Here is a 20,606-nt window from a genome sequence, read left to right as displayed (position 1 = left end):
GCAATTGGATTTAGGTCTGGACTTTGACTGGGCCATTCTAACACACAAAATCGAAAGCGTTCCACATGTTTAGGGTCATTGTCACAAGTTAACAAATAGTTTTGGTTTTTTTGTTTAAGATTCTACAAACTTTGAGTGTTTTTAAAAAAATAAAAAATGTATGTGCTTTCTTAAGAAAAAACACTCCCGCAGCATGATGCTTCCACCTCCATGTTTCAACTTCATAGAGAAGCAGCATCTGTGCCGGAGTTAAATAACGCACTGAATTCAAATGCATGTCACTATTTCCAGATTTTAGTTCTGAAAACATTTTGAAAATGACGTGTCACTTTAGAGTCACACACCCCAGTACTTTGTGTTGTAAGGTGGGGATATTTAAAACACTGAAAGGGTGGGAAGCTATGTGAAAGCATCTAAAATGGGCAAAGAGAAAAATTTTATATACTCAAAACATGCCACAGGCTTTCAGTCTAATGTAGGTCTAGCCTTTGACTGTTCCCTTCTAAAACCATCCTTTTTGTCACCGATGTTGACTTTCTGGTATGATATGTCTTGCAACGCAACCCGTGTGTATTAAAGCTTACGGTCTTTCACATCTTTTAGTAAATTAAATCATCAATCATTTGCCAACTGGCTTTGTCTGATTTTAAAATTAACTTGACACCCAGAAGTCTCTCTTTGTCGCAGAACAGTATCATATGAATTTGCTAAGGCTCCTCGCGAAAACATGTGAGTTTAAGGATCTGCTCCAATACAAACAGTGTTGTCACATTTCCCATATCTCCAGGTGCACCTGATGAACCCGGAGAATGTGCCGAAGCCGTGCTGCGCCCCCACCAAGCTCCACGCCATCTCCGTCCTCTTCTTTGACGACAACTCCAACGTCATCCTGAAGAAGTACAAGAACATGGTGGTACGCGCCTGTGGCTGCCACTGACACCAGTGAGGACTGGTTGTGCGCCGACGGACATGGCTGAACTCAGCTGGACTCCAGTTGTTTGTTTTTTTTTCGAGCCTGGAAGGTATCAGCATTTAGTTCAATAATCACAAACCGAAACTATTAACATGTCGACGACAAGGACAGAGATCGACACCAGACTGAGATTTACAGCGTCGTTGTTAGCGTCACACTCCAGACTTCACCTTTACGGACTTTGTGTGTCTAAGAAGAGTGTTTGGTATGTATATTGTGTGTTTATTGAATCGTAAGAAGGCCTGACGCGTCAATCCTCACTGAGAGGCCCTAACCGATCTGTTGATGGACTAGTCAGACTGCTGCTTTCATTCCCCATCTCCTCTCCGATGGAAAACACAGCGGATCAGATCTGAGGAGGCGTACGAAAGATCAGTTTCCCCGCGACCGACCCGAACACCTGCTCAGCCGACTCAAAACCCGCATCATCGAGACGAGAATAAACGAGGCCAGTTGCAACTTTACAGCAAATGCTAACTGATGCATCTGTCAGTACATTCGTATTTATCCTTTTTTTTTTTTTTTTTCCTACTGTATTTTCCTCGCAAGCCATATTTACTTTTCCCAAAATATAATTTGGACTCAACCGAAGAGACCGCATTCTGTTTTAGCAGCACACTCCTCCAAATAATGCGCTCTGTGTCAATATTTGCCAGGCTCCGGCTGACATGCAGTTCTCTGGGGCCGGTTTAACCCGATCCATGTTGTGGCCAAACTCGTGTTTTTCTACAAAAAGGACAGAAATTCAGCCCCTTCGCCCCCCGACATGCCACAAATGGCCATTTCTGTTTAGCTGCACTCGCAAAGCTCACAAACACGTCTAACCCCTTTACAAGAGATTGTGGAAAAACATTTGCAGAGACTAAAACGGTCCGTATGACGAGTTCTTTTTTCTTCTGTAACCCTGAGAGCGACATTATGCTCAGATTTAGCTGCAGCGTCTTCCCATCTGAGCGCGTTACTGTGAGCCTTAAATAACGTGGAATATTTAAAAGAACATATCTGAACGAGAGAGAAAAAAAACTTGTATCCGTACCAATCAAAATACCTTTTGTGCCTAACCTATCTTAAATATTATATACCTCTGGAAAGCTGCTGTTTACATTTGTGATCCTGTTAAGACTGTTTTTTTTCCCTGTAAATACGTGTACATTTTCAGCTTATTTATTGCACCTTTTATTGAAAAAGAAAATACCACATTAAAGCGAGAAATACAAACATGTTTTTGGCAAAATTTATTATGAAATCTTATGTTACAACTTTCCACTTTTTTTTTTCTTTTCGTACAAAACTTGTGGATAGGGAACAAATGCGGCCCATTGAAAAACCTCTTTAGACCTCGTGTTGCTTATAAAGAAAGAAAAAAAAACCCTGATAAAACTGTTGCTTTTGCCCGTTTGTGAACCTGGGTTGGACAATAAAAGCCGTCTTGCATCACAGGACATTTTTCACATAGCCGGTCGAGAGCATAAACGTTGGACAATCCATGAAAAATGTTTCAAATTCTCTAAAACTAGAGAATTAAGTAAAAAAAATTCAGTAAATTTACTGAAAAAAATTTAGTTGGTGCAAGTTCAGCTTTACTTTTCAACGAGGCTAGTCAGGTTCTTATGTTATTGTCATTTAATAAACTATTCATATTTATACCAGGGACATTCAATGATGATTCAATCAAAATAATCAGTGATAAAGAAATGAATGCAGATGGTCCTGATCTGCGATTCACTTAGCTTGAGAAAAACATAAACAAACTGCATTTGGATGTTTTTTTTAAAGAGGTGAACTAAAATACAGTTGCATAATTAATGACTTGAAGCTTCAAAAGCTAAAAAAAAAGTTAAAAGATGTCACATATACATTTCACATGAAACGAAGGTGATTGATCATTTTTAGAGCTTTTTGTATTTAGTGAAGTGTAAACAATCTGGTCCACGGCTCAGGTTACCGCGTCAACAACAATCTTGTGTGAGTGACATTATTCTGGTCCACTTATTTTCCCTGAGAGTTACATCAGATAGGCTATCAGCAGATATACATGATGTACCTTTAAAATAACCCTCAACCTCACAGAGACATCACAACCTTTACAACTTAAGAGTCACAGCGTCATAACAGTAGAGGTTTATAATTTAAGTAGGAGGGGAAGGGAACCCACAGGAGTCAGAAAACAAAAAGAAAAACAAACAAGATTTTTAATGAACGTTTTGGTACAGTTGTCGGTGTTTCTGGTGATTATTGGACCAGTGCTTGCAGAGGTTCACAAACATAAGATTTCAGCTCGAGAGATTTATAAAAAAATACATTTCCAACACATCTATTCTGTCTGTAAATACAAAATAAAAAAACCCAGAGACCCAGACGATGACATCAGTCTGTCGCTGGCTTAACTCCTTCCTGAAGGAAATCCGACTTGGCAGTGGCAGGACAGAGACTCTTGTCCAGCTGGCCAGATAACAGGAGACTCCAGGTAGAGAGCTGTTGCTTCCTACAGCTCGTCTCTCGCCTGCCTCATCACGAAGCTGTGCAGGCTCTCCAGGTCCCGCCCCCCGTGATGCTCGTCACCCTGCGCCCCAGCTCTGAAGATGATCAACGTTGGGTAACCCCGCACCTGAGAAAAAGACGTACAAAAACAAAAAACAGGATTACATCAGGTTTGATTAGCCTTAGCAACAGCCAGTTTGAGTGAAGCTTAAGCTGCAGAGTTGCTCTATACAAGTCTGGGCTGTGTGGGGCAGGATCAGGCAGGTGTAAAAGACAAAAACGTTTTCTTCAGTGAACTTCTAAAGCACACTCGGACTTGAGAAGACAGAGTTAAACCTACAGAATACTTGTTGCACAGCGTGCGCTCGACGGTGCAGTCCACTTTGGCGATCTTGACATCAGTGAGGCCAGGAAACTCCTTCTTGGAAAGGTCGTCCCAAGTTGGAGCGAGATTCTTGCAGTGACTACACCTGCACAGCAGGAAGACGAGAGTTGTGCCATTTTAATCAAGAACTGATGTGCTTTGGGAACTTAAAATCCCTTTGTAAAAAACTATTTAGCATTATATTTATTTGTCATTTTAAAACTATGCAAGAAAAGACAGTCCCTTTTTTATATATAAATTATTCATCAGTTTCCTTATTTATTAGGGATTTTATGAGAACAGCAAAGTAGCACATACAAAAAATATCTGAAGTGTTTTGTGTGTATTCACCTCTGACACCCCTACGTTAAACCCAACCTGGTAAATAAAAGTTGACCTGATTAAATAAATGAATTCATTTTAAAGCAGAAGTGGAACAAGGTCATTAGATGGGACCAAAACTGAACTTTGCAGCCTCCGTGCACAGCAGCAATAAACATATCTAGAGACTTCAGAATCTGATTAAGATGCAATTAGAAATTGATTATATTGTCATATAGTGGTACTATTTAAAATATCCACACGGCCATTTGTTCCTACAGAGGTGATCTTACCATGGAGCGTAGAATTTGACGAAGGTGAAGCCCTTCGCTACCGTTTCGTCAAAGTTGCTCTCGGTGAGGATCAACACGTCGGACTGCAAACACAGAACGGCATACTTACACTTTATGGGTCTAAAGAAAATTAATCATGATCACTGGCAGTTGTAACCAAGACTTTTATGCTAGCAAACATCTTATGCTTTTGTTAAGTTTCTAACATTATTAGTAGATAGTAGTATGAAAAAAACCCAAACAAACCTGATGAAGAATCTTTACTGGTCTACTGTTGACTAAAGAACTACTTTCTTACTGTACCGGCTGCCAAACTTGAGGCTCATAACGTTAGCTTACAATTCCTTTAATAGTCAACGGGATCACGCGTTGTGATATCAATTTATTTTTAACAATAACGTGCTGTAAAATGCCACTGTGTCATTTGAAACGACGTTTGTAAAAGCGCCTCGAGGCGATTGTTGTGAACTGGCGCCTTCTGTATGAGCAAAATGAACTGCGCTGCTGTTTTGATACCATGAAATTTCTTTGCGAGGTCACACCCAAAGAAATTCAGAACAGAACACAAAAGTATTCGTTCCTATATGTGCTATGCACGCCTGCTGTCCACACCCACCTTTACCTCCTCGTCTGCTGGCTCATCAGTGGGAATCTCGTTTGATTTCTGCTCCTCGGCTGGTTCCTCCTTCTGCTCTACAGAGAGCGCAGCCTTCAGCTGGTTGTCTGCAAACTCTTTGAACGAGTCCAGGTCTCTCTTCCCTTTGTATTGTTCTATCTTAATAAAACAAATAAGAGCAGGAGAATTATCACACGGACACACACACCAGACTGGGTCATCTGCCAACCCTGCAACCTGCTTCCAAACCTTTTGTCCATTGTGGAAGAACAGCAGTGTTGGGTATCCTCTGACACCGTTCTCAGAGCACACCTCGTAGTGCTGTGTGCAGTCCACCTGGGTCACAGGCAAATTACCAGCATTAAAACAGGAGTGACATCACACCAAACACTGGCACCTGCATTGTTTCTGACCCTCCTATGCAAAACGAGCAACACCTCATGTGATTAACAACCTGTTCTGTCACACAAATCAACTGACTGTGCAAAGGGACTTTGGTCTAAGGAGAGGAGAAAGCGCACAACTAGGTCCCTGCAACATCGGTAGAAGTTGAACATTTAAAGCAAAGCATTAAGCTTGTAAAGTGTGGAGATCTTCTAAGACTGTTTTCAACAGTGATGACACACTCAGCCCACCTTTCCTATCTTTACGTCGTCCGAGTGTTCAAAGCTGGAAGCCAGCTGCTCCCAGGTCGGCGCCATGGCTTTGCAGTGGCCGCACCAGGGTGCAAAGAACTTAATAAAGTGAGCGCCTGGAAATGAAACACAGAAGCCATTACAAGAAATTAATATAACTTTTAAAAAAAGAAGTTGCCTTGATTCAAGATTTATACTTTTAGTAACGTAAACTCATTTCTTTATGCACACAGCATTACCTGCTATAAAAAGCATACCCAGCCTGCAGGGCTTATGCAACCAGGTATGCTACTTTATAGCTCAAATTATTGCTTTGCTGTTGCCAGGATGCAGAGCTACAAGCAATAACCAGATGGTAAAAGGCGCCCGTGTCATATCCAAACAGGAAATCATTTGTTTTTATTTTTAATGACGATTCTTGAGCTTCAGTGGAGCTTAGGAACCGTCCTCTCATTGACAGTTTATTATTGCCCAGTCCAAAAGCATGAGGTGACTTTACATGAAGTTTTTTTTGTTGTTGTAATTGTTAGTTTATCCTGATATTCAAAGCAAAGCAATAAGCCATTTTAAGTTACTTAATGACAGATGCAGAATCACATCTTAGTGTGGATGAAAACTGAAAAAGCATTCAAATATGGAACAAGAGTGAAACTTTTACAGCCGGATACAGCTGCAACTGCAATAAAAAAAAATGTAATTACCCAGTAACTAGTGAGACTGATGAAGCCTCACATTTACCTTTGGATATGTGTTCCTTAAAGTTAGCTGCAGTGAGCTCATACATGCCCTGTTTGGGCTCTGGGGCTTTAGGGGATTCCTGCTCACTTACTGGTTCCTGGAGAACAGAAGTGGATAGAAACCTTTAATTCACAAAACGTCGCTTTGAGGCTGATTACTGAGTGAAGGAAACTCACTGAAGGCTCCTCCTGGAGCGTCTTCAGCATCCACGTCTCCAAAGACTGCAGATCTCTTGGTCCCTGGTACTTCACTGCTTCTTGGTCTGGCTTAAACAACTTTAGTCTGCACATGAACACACAAAATAATGCTTGAAATAGCACACAATTCAAATGAATAAAGTTGGTTATTAAACCGAATAGTCAATAATTATTTAGAGTCGGTTGTGTTCCTGCTGTGTTCGCAGGTGTCAGCAGCAAGGTTAGGGTTGAGACGAAGATTTCTGGCAGAATATTTCACTACATTTGGGTCAATGTGTCACCAGTTTCAATGATTAACGGAAAGCAAGTTTATTTCTAAGTTGTAAAGAGGTGTGTTAACATAAGTGGTGCAGTGAATTGACCATTTCACAGTCTGATCTTATGAGTCACATTTTTAGCCATGAATTGGAAAATTAGCTAGATTCACTTCTGATATGAATGAATGCTGAAATACATTATAGTTTTGAAATCATTTGCATACTGTTCAGTTTTTTTTTCTTCTTTTTTCAAGCAGACAAACTGTCCTGTCTATGCATCTCTCTGTGGCGTTCTCTTACTTACGTGGGGTATCCTCTGACGCCGTGCTCGCTGGAACAGAACTTGGTGTCCTGGACGCAGTCCACTTTCACCACATATACAGGAGGATCATCCATGCCGTTGTATTTGTCTGCCAGTTCATTCCATGCCGGCTGCAGTCTCTGGCAATGGCCGCACCTGGACATAAAGTGATAAAAATGGGTTATTGGACACGTTTGCATTCTCTTAAAAAAATTCCAGGTTTTTACGTTGCTAAAATGTTTACAGCCCACGTGAATAGTTGAGAAACTTATTCTGGTTTTGCTGGAAAGGTGTGAAACTCGATGGAAAACTTTGGATAGAGCTGAGTCAAAAATCGGTCTCGGCCGATGTTCACGTCCTCCTTGGAGACGCTAAATGGCAGCAGACGTTTTTCAGTGAAGGATTTAAAGTATTTGACAGAGTTCCACCAAAATACCAGAGTAAAATCTGTGATTTTCACTTCATGAGATTCAATTTAACAATGTCTAGAAAACAAGGACAAGAGGAACTTTTAAAACTTGTTTGCTATATATTGGTGTTATTTTCCAGGAAGGCCAAGGAACATGTCATTTCATTTTGTACTTTCCCTTTTATTACAGAGGAGTTAGACAACATGAAAAGTATTATTATTTTTTTCTTACTATACTCTGGTACATAATGTTATTTGCTAAAACAATTTATTTGAATTTTATTATTAATGGCAAGAAAAAACAATTAGCCAATTATTGATTTTTTTGGTGCAAATTTTAAACCTATGTGATCAGACTACATTTGTTGTCTTTTCTTAACCAGACTTAAAAAGATAGTTGTTTTTTTTAAATTGGTTTAACATCTTACAGTTCATGTCTGGATGGTTGTGAAACAGGAAGGATTCCAGATACAAATACAGTATGGACCACGCAAATGTTGTTTTTTGTTTGTTTGTTTTACATCAGAAAATAATCCTAATAGATTTCAGAATAGTCTCTTCCCCCACCAAAAAGGAATACTGTGAAGGTCAATGCTGCCAAGTTACATACCACAATATTCCTTACTATTCAACTGAAAGTCTCAACAAGCTTTTGAGAAATCACACCATTGACCATAATAGAAAAAAGGTACATTGTGAGATGTTTGGTGGTCCCTGGATGGGGCAACTCTCAATTATAGCAATTAAAAATATTCCCTTGAATGTTTTAGATTTGCTCCCGTTCGATTTAAATTGAAATCTGTCTAACATTGTGCCATTACATTCTTAATTTGATGACAATTTCAGGATTTAATTCATTTGAATCAGTTGCGTTTATGCAGAATTTTATGTCCCGATGAGATAACTAGTAAAACAGTGTTTTATAGCAGAAACATCTCCAGCTTACAAAACGTTGAGCTCATCTCCTTTTTGTCCCCTTTGCACGACCAAGGGCCTCTGTAGGACCGCGGACCCCCAGTTTTGAAGCCACTCACATAACAGTGAATCAGTGCGCGCCACGTAAGCAAAGCTACCTCCTTATAACTTTGAAAACTTCACCTACGTGGTGCAAAAACAACGACGACAACTGTAGCTTAGTACTTTTTACCTGAAAATGCTTAACATTATTTCATCTGCCTGACGTATGTGTGACGTTATGCTATAGAGGGCTAACTGTAAATGTTTAAATCTGATAAGCCGCTATGCTAATCTAGCCTAGCATCTAAGCTAACCGAATCAACTGTGTTTAGCGGGTGGGCTAGGTAGCTTAGTAGCTAGCCAGCCAGTTTACCGGTAAACTGTTACCACAACAACACGGGAGGTTTTCTTGCACTTACACGAGTTGGCAAAGAGAGAGAGATGCCATAACCGACTAATCTGTCAAACGTCGTTCAAAAAGACTCATTTTCTGCACTTACCATGGGGCGTAAAACATGACAAAGTGGGGTGCAGTCGGCACCGCCTCGGTGAACATCTCTACAGTGTATGTGTGCTTGGCATGCTCCTCTTCTTCTGCATCAGCGTCGCAAAACACAACTGCAAATAGTAACGTAAGAAACAGTAAACACGAAGTAAATGCTGTGCAAGTCAGTGCAGAGGCCATGGTGAATCTCGGCTGGAGAACGGCGTCCCTGCTGGTACAAAAGGAGCGACTTTCGCCAAAACACGCCCCTTTACAGACTCTCTCTAAAGGGGCAGTATTATGTAAAATCAACTTTTCATCATGTCATTAACTCATCAGAAACATACCTGGAGTGTTGCCTTGACTCTTTTATGCATGTTTGAAAAATCCTTTAATCTCCAGCCATTCAGGGTTACAAAACGCTTGGTCTCGCCAAGTGATGTATTTTCCACTCAGCTCTTCCTCAGAGCTGCAGTCTCTAAGCCGAGCTTCTGCCTCACAGAGCACTGCTCTCCTACGACTCCACTACTGAGCTCCTTCAGACTAGCGACAGCAGCTCTTAGCAAACAAGAGGTGGAACTGCATCTACTGAGCTCATCATATGAGCTACTTCTCAGTGCAACTAAAGCTTAATGCAGAAATACGTTGTTGTGATGACGTGCTGAAAGCGGAGGAAAGAGCAGGATCTTCTTATAAAGACCCAGTTTCAAGGCATTAAATTGCAAAGTCACATTTTTTGAAGTCATATTTGATATATGCAGCATTTTTTATAACAACTGAAAGTAATATAGTTACTTGCTTGTGCTATAAAATGACACTATGTGTCTGGAAAATACATAATACTGTCCCTTTAAATGCAACATTTACACTAAACTCGTTCAATTAGAAGCAGCATTAACTACTTCAATGATTTGAGCTACATAGCTTGCCTTTTGCATGAGACCGTAATGGCCATCCTTCACCAATAAAGTGCATTAATAAGACTTGACCATCCATGACTCTGTCACCAGTCCCCCCCACAATTCAGAAAGATTCGGTGTCAGTGTTGTCACAACTTGTGCTAAGCTCAGGAAATTATGATTTTTGTTGGAATTGTTGTGTTATAAAGCTAAAAGCTGAATAATCCAAGATATACAGTACTATTCTTTGTGGAGACTCTGGGTTCACCTTCAGTTCTAAGAAGTTCTTGCATGGGAACAAAATATTTCTTGTATGGACGGCACCTTGCAGAAGTCGTTAGCCACCTCTCCTTTCTCATGTTAATCTTCCAGGGCCAGACTATGCTTAAAAATGTGCTCAGGATTTCGAAAGTCTAACAAAATCCTTTTTTTAAACATGAGGGGTTTTTTTTCTCTTGCTTTTACTTAGAGACTATATTCAGGACCAATAAATTTGTTTATAATTTAAGATGCATTTAGAAGTTTCCCCCCCTAAAGTAGTGTGTGGAAATGTCAAAAGTGGTTACTTGCAAATAGTCCTATAAATTCTTGCCGACTGCACATTGGCAGGCTCCTGAACTTTCCTTCTCACCTTAATCTTTCAAAAACAAATTGTCAACACTTAACGCAAGTGATGTAACTGGTGTGACTCTATTAGGGCAACAATAAACAGACGGTATATTGTGAAAATAAACAAGGTTAGGTTTCTGTTTTACCTGTTCAAACGTGGCTGCCCCAGCTCAGGAGGAACATCACTGCCGCTTAGAATGACAGATGGGCCGTTAGCTTTCTGCAGCAGCCGTCACATGCATGAGTCAGAGTTGCCTCCTCATCACTGCTACAAATGATGCTTTAAAATTACGGTGCGACTCATGGCAGCTGGAGCCTGGCGGAGTGGCGACAGTGCTTATAAATCATGCACCTTTTCCCAGAGGGAAGTGTGTTTGTGTGTGTCTGAGCAAAGTACCTGCTGGCCTTGTTGGACTGACAGCTCCTTGGAAAGTCCACACCTCTTTTAATGTAGTCATGATTTCATGAAACCTAAAGGGAGGAGGGAGATGGTGTGGGTGAGGGGAGCTGCAGTCTTCAAACTAAAAGTTTTTTTTTTATTTTTTATGGCATTTTCTCATTCATTAACTTCTTGTCTCTTGAACCAACAAGTGAAGTCTGGCGAGCTCTGACTTTATGTCCAGGCATAAATCCTTTATTTAAACTAATTTTTGGTTTGCTTATCTAAACAAAAAAAGACTAAGCACAAAGCAGCTGCCATTTAAAAGAATTTACATCCCTTTAATATATATATATATATATATATATATATATATATATATATATATACAAAAGCATGCGCAAAATCACATGTTTTCATTTATTACATGCACAAATTCACAAGAACATACATATTTATACTAATCAACCTCAGACGTGCTGATGTTGGCTTATTTCCACACATAAAAATCAGCTCCACATGTTGACTCTCCTCTCTCACACATGTTCCAAGCTGCAGGAGTGTGAGATGTAGCTTCACAAGCTTGAAATACCTCAGAATGCCACAGTGCAGCAAGGTGCGCGGTGTAGGAAGTCATGGGTGTTTATCTGGATTTTAATATTATTAATAATGAAGTCCTCGTGTTGGTAGCAATTCGTCTTGCATTTCTATATATGCACGAGACTGGCACTTGGCTAAAATATTCATTCAGATGAGCAGAAAATATTATAAATAGCAGCTGTTATGATGTTAATTCCACTGGCTTACATAAAAGTTTTTGCTGCCTTACAATAGCAGCTTCAGTTCACACATGATCTGAAAGGCATGCGTTGTCACAAAATCGTTATGTTGTTTCATTTTTGGCATGGTCATTTCCTACATCCAGGTAGAGCTGTGAAGTAATTTATCAGTCTGACATGCCTGAAATTAGTGTTGTCTTTCTCTAGCAATTTTTTACTTTCGTAGAAAATTGTGCCACAGTAATTACTTTGAATCATAAATGTAAAACACAGTTTCAAATATTGGACAAGAAAGAATGTCCAGGGAGGCTCCTGAACTGTCCACATTTGAGGAACTCTTTACTGAATCAAATTACCTCCACTGCAGAGCTTGCTCAAAATCTGCAGCTGGGACATTTGGGTAACAGTCTTTAGACAAGACGGGCAACAAAGTGGACATTTTGTCCAAAAAGATATATATTAAGAAGAGAATCAGATCAGAAAAAAATGATAGGAGATACTAGGACGGTTAACACAAGACTGCTGCAAAGTTGTTTAAGTTGATTCATTCTAATTTTGAATGAAGGTAATGACTGACGTTTTGGACAATTGGCCATGAAGCGCCTTAAATCTCAACTTGTGCTGAATAAAACAAAGCAGAGGTTTACGTCCAGTATAACAGAACAAGGATGAACACTGTGTAAATTGACTGTCTTAAATTTAAGACATTTGCAAATTTTTACCTGAAAAAGAAATTTGCTATGGTATGTTCTTCAGCATACCACTGAGACATTGAAATGATTGCGTCACTGAAAACAGTCTAGCCAGCACCTCAACAGCCTTGTTTGCATTTGCAAATTTTCTGCACCTATTACGTTGGAAGGATGGAAATGTCCCGTGGACCTCTCTTTTCTTGTCCAACACAGTCCAATCAGAGAACGTGTGTCAAAAAAAGACGGCTGCTGCAGAAAGCTAACGGCCCATCCGGGGCTGCAGTCTACATTAGAAACCAACTTTTGCACTGCAATCTTTTAAAAGAGACATTCCCATAATTCAGCTATGCCTAAGTGAATGCTGGCAGTGGCTTTATTTTAACAGACCAGGCCCTAAATGCTGACACTCCATCTAACTTTGGTGAAAAAGCACGGTGTAATCCATTAAATGTCAAATTTCTTCAAAATGTTTCAACACCTGCTTGTGTCATTAAGTGAAAATACAAACTGAGAGCCGCCTGGAATTTTTTTTTTTTCAAACGACTTGGAAAAGTGTTTTTGACTGTTTTGACTGCTTGCATATTATATTCCTGCCCTGATTTAGTCCTCTGCTCTGACACAAAGGTGCTGGTCCGATGGGAACTCCCACCCACTTAAAGTTTATTTGGGCTCTCTTATATAAAAAATATTGCCTTGCCCCCCGTTTGAGACAGACCATTCCTTACATTCCAGTCTCAGACTGCTCAGTAAAACACACATATCACACACGCCGTCAATTGGAGGTTGAAATCATATGAGATTATACCCTCCTATCTTTTTACATGATAAATAACCCAAGTCCCCCAAAGTGGCTCTATTGTTCCCACTGCAAGCCCACATTCACACCCCACTATTTAGTCTCATCATGTCTTATGGCTGTGGTTAGTACAGCCAAAGTGTCACTGACATATTTTACATTTGACCTGCTACAGAGGAGGTCACATAGTTGCGGGTGTCTACTGGTTACCCGTTGTTGGTATCAAGGCACCATGCCAGGCCAACCAGAGCTTGGTGTAAAGGGAAAAGGAAAGACGAATGGACTCCAGGGAACCGAGGCCATTATGTTTGTTTTCTTCATGGCCTGAAGTTCTCAGCTGAAGGTGCAGGAGCCGACAGGCGGTAAACGGGGCGAAAGCGAGAACCGAAAGAGAGCAACTGGCTGAGGAGAAGGATAATTTGGTTTTAAGTATCTGAGGCGATGGAGTGTTCACTACGGAAATGTCCTGAGTGGTTCATTTTGAAAGATTATGTTGATGCCATTTTCTGGTTGGTGCGGTGCCAAAAAATAAACAATCCTTCAACCTATTGTCACTATGAAATGCATCCCTGCCAGTCTGTTGAACAACCTTTAATGTCTGTGCCCATGTCAGTTTTCGGTGGGTGTCCATGTCCGCGCAGGTTTTGTTTTTCCATCTTTGAACGGTGGATTGAAAAATACCCTGAGAGCTCTCCAACGCTTGGGAAATTGTTTTATAACCTGGTTTAAACATCTCCACGTCTTGCAACACCACCCAGCATGTGTCTTTGTGCCGTAATACTGTTTTCCCGCATTTTTGAACATCACACTGTCCAAAGTCAGCAGTGTTTCCAGTAGCAACACAAGAATCATAGCCGTATCATAACCAGGACTCAGGATGTGACCAGCAGAGGTGAACCGATCTCTTTTCCAGACAGCTGAAACCCATTGCAACAAGCACCTGTTCTACACACACACACACACACACACACACACACACCCATACGCCCACACGCCCGCACACACAAAGGGAAAGGGCTTTTCCACAGGACTGAATCACTCCAATAAAAAATAAAACATAAAAGCATGGAAATAAGAGAAAACCTTGTGTCCTCATCTGGGTGGCTACGAAACGGATGGTGGGTGTAGGAAAGTGACAAGTGGATAAAGCATAACAGAGAAAATGCAAAGTGAAATAAAGTTACTGTATATCTAAGGGAAATTGGGAAAAAAAAGAGGTGGGAAAGCAGCTAGACCAGAAAAAAAATGCAGAGAAGAATGTGAGACATTTAAGAGGGTGCTCACGATTACCACAAGACCTCTCCTTTCTCCCCCCACTCGGGTGTTGAGGTTCTACCACTACGCCTTTAAAGAACAACATGGAAGATTTCCAAAAAGTTGACATTCTTTAAGAGTTAGTTGCCATTTAATCAGCAACTGACCACGTTGCTTTCGGTCCTGTTTGCGTCTTGCTCTTTGCATTTGTCCAGATTGCAGTTTGAGCTTTCGCTCCTTCCTGTCTGTGCCGTGAAAGAACCGACACGGCGTCGCACTTTGATGCATATTCATAGCAGCCACTCGAGGACAGACACTGTAGGTGGGGACAGAAGCTGCCTCTGCCTGCGCTTCGCAGACACTTGTAGGTTTAGAGCTTTCTTTGTCAGAGACCTGCTTCCTGCTGGGAAAACCATCAGGGGGAACCTACCAAAATGTGAAAGAGGCTTTGATGAGGAAGAAAAACAGAAGAAAAAGGCTGGAAGAACAGAAATTGGCTGCACTTTCATGGGTATATTTGTATTTGAAAAACAAAAAAACATAAAACAAAAACAAAACAAAACAAAAAAAACCTTCAAAATTAATTATGTAAACTTCTTCTCCTCACATAATCTGATGTTACAAATTCATTCTTCGCATTTATTTGCAGAACAGGCAAAGATAAAACTGTAAAATAAGTGACTTAATTAATGTTTTCACCATAATTGAACACAGACATTTCTAAAGATAGCCAACCTTTAATTTATGCAGGTCAGTTTAGCGGGGAAATCCATGCTTTACTCAATCAGAGCATTAGAGCATTATAGATAACCAATCAATTGATTGACCAACCGACTGACTGACCGAGCGATCGATCGATCAACAAGGCAGTTCAAAGTGCTCTAATCATTAAAACACCAAAATAACGAGTCATAACAACGTCATACAGTCACCAATTGAGAAACCAAAAACAAACATCACATTTTTGTCGAGTGCCATCATGAAGATCGTCAATACAAGCAATTCTACTCTGGTGGGATTTTAGCTTTGATTTAAAGGAGCTCAGTGTTTCGGCTGTTTTACAGTTTTCTGGAAGTTTGTTCCAGATTTGCACAAAAGCTGAATGCTGCCTCTCCATGTTTGGTTCTGGTTATGGGGATGCAGAGCAGAATCAGAACCAGCAGACCCGAGTGATCGTACTTAGCAGTGTGAATTAGGTACCTTTTCAAATAGTGATCCATTGTTTCACACTAGAGCCACTTGGATTTCTCTGCGTGCCAAAGAGCCTAATCTTAATCTAATCCTTACCAAAGCATAAAAGTTAAAAAGGTTCCCAGAAGCTTCTAGTTTCCTTTTGTGATGGTGGGACAGAGAAAGATGTTGCTAGGTTGCAGTTCATTAATCTACTCTTTCAAAGCAAATAATGTGACAAGGTCCTACTTGTATCCATATCAGATCCTTATGGTGTGAGAGAGTTTCTGAAGCAGAAAACAGGCCTTCCTTATTGGAATGAATGCGATGCTGCTGTTTTGTTCCAGAAAAAGAAAATGCTGGGACTTCTCTTGCAACCACGATGCATCCAAATATTTCTGACAGCCCACAAATCAGGCAGCTGCCATGTAGGCCTGAAGCTACAGCACTCTGAAGTGAAACTCAAGCAGACAGTATTTCACATGAGGCGAGCCATAAATGTCATCAATAACCAGCGAGGCTACATTTTGCTGAGTAAAAGTCATGCATAAGAATTGACGTTTTATTCGTTTTGGATTAGGAGCAACACACGTTAAGGGTGCGTGCTGTCGTTGCAGAGAGGTTTGTTTTGATTTAGTCATTTTTAAAAATTTCTTTTAAAAAATAGAAAATGCAAATAAAAAAATAAAGTCATTACAGATGCTGTCACCTAGTCGCCGCGCTCCTGCTGGCTCTCATGGAAAATCTTAAAAAGGGGCCCGGCCTTGTTGAGCTCAGGCTGACATTACCAGCGTGTTGTGGCCAAGTCACAAAACAGATGTTTACTGTTTTTGTGAGCCGTATTTTTCTCTCCGCCTCGACACTGACCCCGGGCCCAGGCGGTTCGGTTTAAGAGAGCGCTGGCGTTTGAGGGGACAGACGGGGTCACGGTGCAGAAAACCAGGCGATAATGTTTTACTGTAAACGTGGGACCGACTGAAAGCATGTTTTCTGACGTGGGAGAGTTTATGACTCTGACAGGTGCTTGGGTTCATCCACGATTCAGGCGGCTGGTGTGATAAAGCGATCAGATGGATCACACGTTGGAAAATTGGGGCTGTGTGCGATCTCGTCCTGAATGTGTCACCCTGCGGGAGCAGTGAACGGGGTTGTGAGAGGGGTTTTTTTGTGTGTGTGTGTGTGTGTGTGTTTTGCTGTGTAGGCTGCAGCTTCGGAGAGTCTGCAGAGACAGTTACGGAGACGGTAAAGGTCTCTCCACAGAAGCCATTAAGCTGTGCGTCTGTTAGAATGATGTGTTTTCCTTGGCTGCGCGGCAGCAGCAAGTGCTGGGAGGACCAGCTTGGAGCCTCTGCTGCTGACCTGCTTTGATGTGCAGCCCAGGAACCAGCCTCTTTTTGTGTCTTTCTCTTCCATTTCTTTTTTGTTGTCATCCTTTTTCCACAACTTTGTTCCTCCCTCTTACTTCCTTTCCCCCCCCTCTCTATATTTTACATGCTGCTAAAAGGTTTAATTTTTTTCCACTGTTTGTTCAGTTTGATTTTTACCTTTCGTAACATTACCGAGTTCCACTTTTACTCTTTATTTTTTTTCAGAAAAGGTTTTCTACTTTAGCCTTCTGCTCCTTTTCTATATCTCTCCTAGCAGCTAACTGCAGCTGCTAAACATCCAGAGCCATTCAGGGTGCATAGCAGCTTTTAAATTATTGCATTAAAAAGATTTCTGAAAGAGAAGTGCCAGGAAGAGTCCAACAGAGACAAGTTTCCATTTCTTCTAGACATGGTTTGTCTGGGGCCTTAAGCAGAGTAGAATTTAGGGGCCCCTCATCAGCACAACCAACAGCGTTTCAGTACAGATTTGGTGGAATCTTTACACCTTGTCAAATAAATCTAAATTTAAATGTTAAAAAAAAGTTAATTATTTTTATTTTTTAGCTTAATAGTATTCTCATTGTCAATAAACAAACGTAAAGATTCTTGCTCTCATAGAAATCTAAAAAGTTGAAGTCCAAGCATTTATGGAGGGTCCCTAAGCTGCCGCTTAGTTTGCCTATGGCTTGGGCTGGCTCTGCTCTTAAGTCAGTTTGCAGCATAAACAAGTTGCTGCAAACTTATGCAGCAGTTTTCTTCCAGAAGGAAACTGCTGCTCAGCTGACAGAGAAACGAGACTGCGAACCGAAAACCTGTACTCAACTTAGCTAATGTGTGAGCATGATTATTTACATACAGCACCCTCATTACATGTTGTCTCTGCGTATAATGTGTAAAAAAAAGAAAAGTGCACCAGCATATTCTCACACTAAAACATTTCTAGAAAGATGAAGCTACCTCGAGTACATTCATTCTGTTTTGAAAATTTCCTTTGTAAAGAAATGGGACGCTGGAAAAAGCTTTTTTAATTTATATTCTATACAGATTGTTCTTTAAAAAAAAAAAATCACATTGAAAAGCAAATTTCAATATCAGACAAAAATACCTGGAGTAAATAAAAAAAAAAAAAAGTTTTCTAAAAAAAGAGAGAAAGGGAGAAAACTATTTTAAGTAAAAAAAAACAACAACCAACAAACAAAACAAAACAACAACAACAAAAAAAGAACAGCAATAACATTCATTGCTCAACATGGGCATCTTACTGACCAGTGTTAATCTTAGTGCCCTCCCTTCCCCTGCATCCTTCCCCCTCAGCCTCAAGGTAAAGCCATCACGCCTGAAACGATGGAGCAGCGAAGGCACAGGCCCACTTGGGTTCAGAGACACAGGGGAGGTAAAGCATGAAAAGAAAAAGCCAAGCGCTGTCCACAGCCTGCGAGGAGCGTTTGCCTTTTATTTAAGATCCCACTCCCAGACATTCCTTTGCCAAGAAGCGGGGCCTCCCTGGAGAAAGCCAGGATGAGTGGCTGAACTCGCATTCAGATGGGGGGTTCAGAGACTTGAGATACACAAAATCTCATACAGTCTCTGCAGAAATGAAAAAGCAAAAAAAAAAAAAAAAAAAACTGTCACACACACACAGTGATGCCCACACCTTGTTCATCCACCTCCTTTGCCTTTCATTGTTCTGTCAGTCAGGATGGTTTTCTTAGCTGCAGTCCACAGCAGGGAGTTTCTGTTTCACGGATGGTCACAGACTTGTAAAAGAACAACTGATTGATTTATTGGGCTGGAGGGGGCAGAGGTAGATGGGGTATTAGGAGCTCCTTGGAGATTTCAATGTGAAATTCCAGTTCAACAACAACTCAAAATGGCACAAAAAGGGCACTGATGCTTAGCTTTGAGATGTAGCCTGTACGTTTTCTTCCGATTTAAGTTAAAAATCAGACTAAATTTGAAGATCTAGAATTTTACTCTCATGCTTACAGTCCGTTCAGACATCTGTGTTATTTGAGCTGCATTGTATTTGTTTGGACTCGACCAGTTTACGTAGATCCTCGTATGAAATCACCCCCCTGCAAACTTCCTTATGGATCTTGCTGAAAGGTTTGCATTAGAACAACATTCAAAAGCACATGTCAGGAGATGGATCTTCTCGTCACCCAAATGGATTTAAGGTGACAGTACTGTGAGGCCAATTTGTAAAGAATTTTGGCTGCAAACATCACATCCAAATCTGGAGACCACATGTTGTGCCGGCTCACAAAGAACTGTAGCTGAATTTATAGACCATCCTTACTTTTATAGCTTCATTTCATAGAACATTTACAGTACTAAAAAAAAATAAAAAATTGGCATTTAAAATCATCTGTGGGTGCAGCTAAACTTTAAACATATCGCTCACTTAATGATACAGACAAAAGGTATGCTTTGAAAAGTGCCTGTGTTTTTTTTCTTTGCAGAACTTCTACTGTAAAATATCTGTTGGTTCAATCAGCGAATATAGGTGGACACCCACTGCATCAAGGCTTTGAATCATTCTTTATACTGTATCATTCTCCTTCCTGCTCCATGATTTCTCTCCTCGAAGCGATCCCCAGGCAATGAGTTATAAATATCGAATCTAAAAAAGCTCAGGCGGAATGGTTTTCCACAAAAACTGGATCTACTGTAAGTCATGCGATGTGCTTCACACTGTGCAGAAGTTTAAAAGACAGAAGATGTAAATCAAGACATGGTAGGGGTGGGAGGAAGTTATTTTTAAGTCATCAAGAGGATTAATAGATGAGATTCTTCTTCTCGGTTTGTTTAGCATAAAAAACTTGGTTTAATAAATGACTTTGAGACATTTACATCAGTCCGCTGATCGGGTTACTCTTTCACATATGCGAAGGACAATGTGAAAAATAAAGAATTTCAAGGAAAAGAGCTGTGTCTTACATCAAGCGAAAAAAAAAAAAAGGCAGATCGCCATTTTGTAAATTACACAAACTGCCAGAATGATGAAACAGCGAACATCTGCATGCTTGTATTATGATGCTTGGACTGATGACAAATAATAGGTTCAAAAGAAAAACGCTTTTGCATATTAAATGCTTTTCCTCATTATTCATTCATTCTTGAAGTTGCTGTTAGCTTTTGAAAAGCTGCAGCAAAGTGCTAGTTAGCATTTCAAATTATACACAGATTGTCTGGGACATTTTGAGGGAAATGTGAAAGAAGTTTTGGTTGTCAATGATGAAACCTGTAATTTCTACTTTTATTTTAATAATTTTTTGTCATTTATTTATATATAAAAACATTCTCTTCCATGTCCACAAGTTGTCAAGCAAACAGGGAGGTTTTAGTTACTTTAAAAGTTAATTGTGTTCATTTAACAGTTTCACTTTTTCAAAAAAAAACTTATTCCACCCAAAGCAGGATTTTGACCTTTCCAGTGGTTTACTAAGTGGACTTAAAGGAAAAAAGGAGGAGGATACATATATTTGTTTATGAAAAATCCATGATGGAAAACTAACAGTTTATTAATCATTAATAATTTCCCTGACAGGAGGAAAAGCAGGGCATATGGAGAGGACCCAAGGTTCTTGTGCAGTACATGTCTTCCAAAAAGGCGCTTCTCCAGGCAGCAGAAA

The 20,606-nt window shown here is 40.3% G+C and overlaps 2 protein-coding genes across 3 annotated transcripts in view; one reads left to right on the top strand and one right to left on the bottom strand.

Annotated features, from left to right (window-relative positions):
* The window catches only part of bmp6 (bone morphogenetic protein 6), a 53,158-nt gene extending 50,814 nt beyond the window's left edge, over positions 1-2,344 (top strand). The window contains exon 7 of the mRNA XM_028004583.1: positions 788-2,344. Within this exon, the coding sequence (XP_027860384.1) occupies positions 788-937 (150 nt within the window). The 3' untranslated portion in view covers positions 938-2,344. The remainder of the gene's footprint in view (positions 1-787) is intronic.
* A 237-nt stretch (positions 2,345-2,581) lies between these two features.
* On the bottom strand, positions 2,582-9,253 carry txndc5 (thioredoxin domain containing 5). Of its 2 annotated transcripts, none has more exons than XM_028004586.1 (10): positions 9,043-9,253; positions 7,180-7,332; positions 6,598-6,703; positions 6,422-6,518; positions 5,684-5,799; positions 5,298-5,384; positions 5,055-5,207; positions 4,433-4,515; positions 3,795-3,924; positions 2,582-3,581 (listed from the first exon to the last, which is right to left on the bottom strand). In XM_028004586.1, the coding sequence occupies exons 1-10, from the start codon at positions 9,225-9,227 to the stop codon at positions 3,459-3,461; spliced, it is 1,233 nt and encodes a 410-aa protein (XP_027860387.1). In that variant the 5' UTR covers positions 9,228-9,253; the 3' UTR covers positions 2,582-3,458. The 2 variants fall into 2 exon arrangements, with proteins under 2 accessions (XP_027860387.1, XP_027860386.1); XM_028004585.1 differs by having other exon boundaries at positions 5,049-5,207; positions 9,043-9,251.
* Between the last annotated feature and the right edge of the window lie 11,353 nt (positions 9,254-20,606).

The sequence above is a fragment of the Xiphophorus couchianus genome, chromosome 21 (genome assembly GCF_001444195.1).
Source record: "Xiphophorus couchianus chromosome 21, X_couchianus-1.0, whole genome shotgun sequence".
Classification (NCBI taxonomy): Eukaryota; Metazoa; Chordata; class Actinopteri; order Cyprinodontiformes; family Poeciliidae; genus Xiphophorus; species Xiphophorus couchianus.
The sequence above is the reverse complement of the archived record's forward strand: the minus strand, read 5'-3'. Positions and strand labels throughout refer to the sequence as shown.

Coding starts and splice junctions, on each gene's coding strand:
- txndc5 (XM_028004585.1), bottom strand. CDS start 9,227: ATGGCCTCTGCACTGACTTGCACAGCATTTACTTCGTGTTTACTGTTT. Junction 7,333..9,042: donor GTCATGTTTTACGCCCCATG/GTAAGTGCAGAA, acceptor CTTTATGTCCAG/GTGCGGCCATTGCCAGAGAC. Junction 4,516..5,048: donor CAGCAGACGAGGAGGTAAAG/GTGGGTGTGGAC, acceptor CTGTGTTTGCAG/TCCGACGTGTTGATCCTCAC.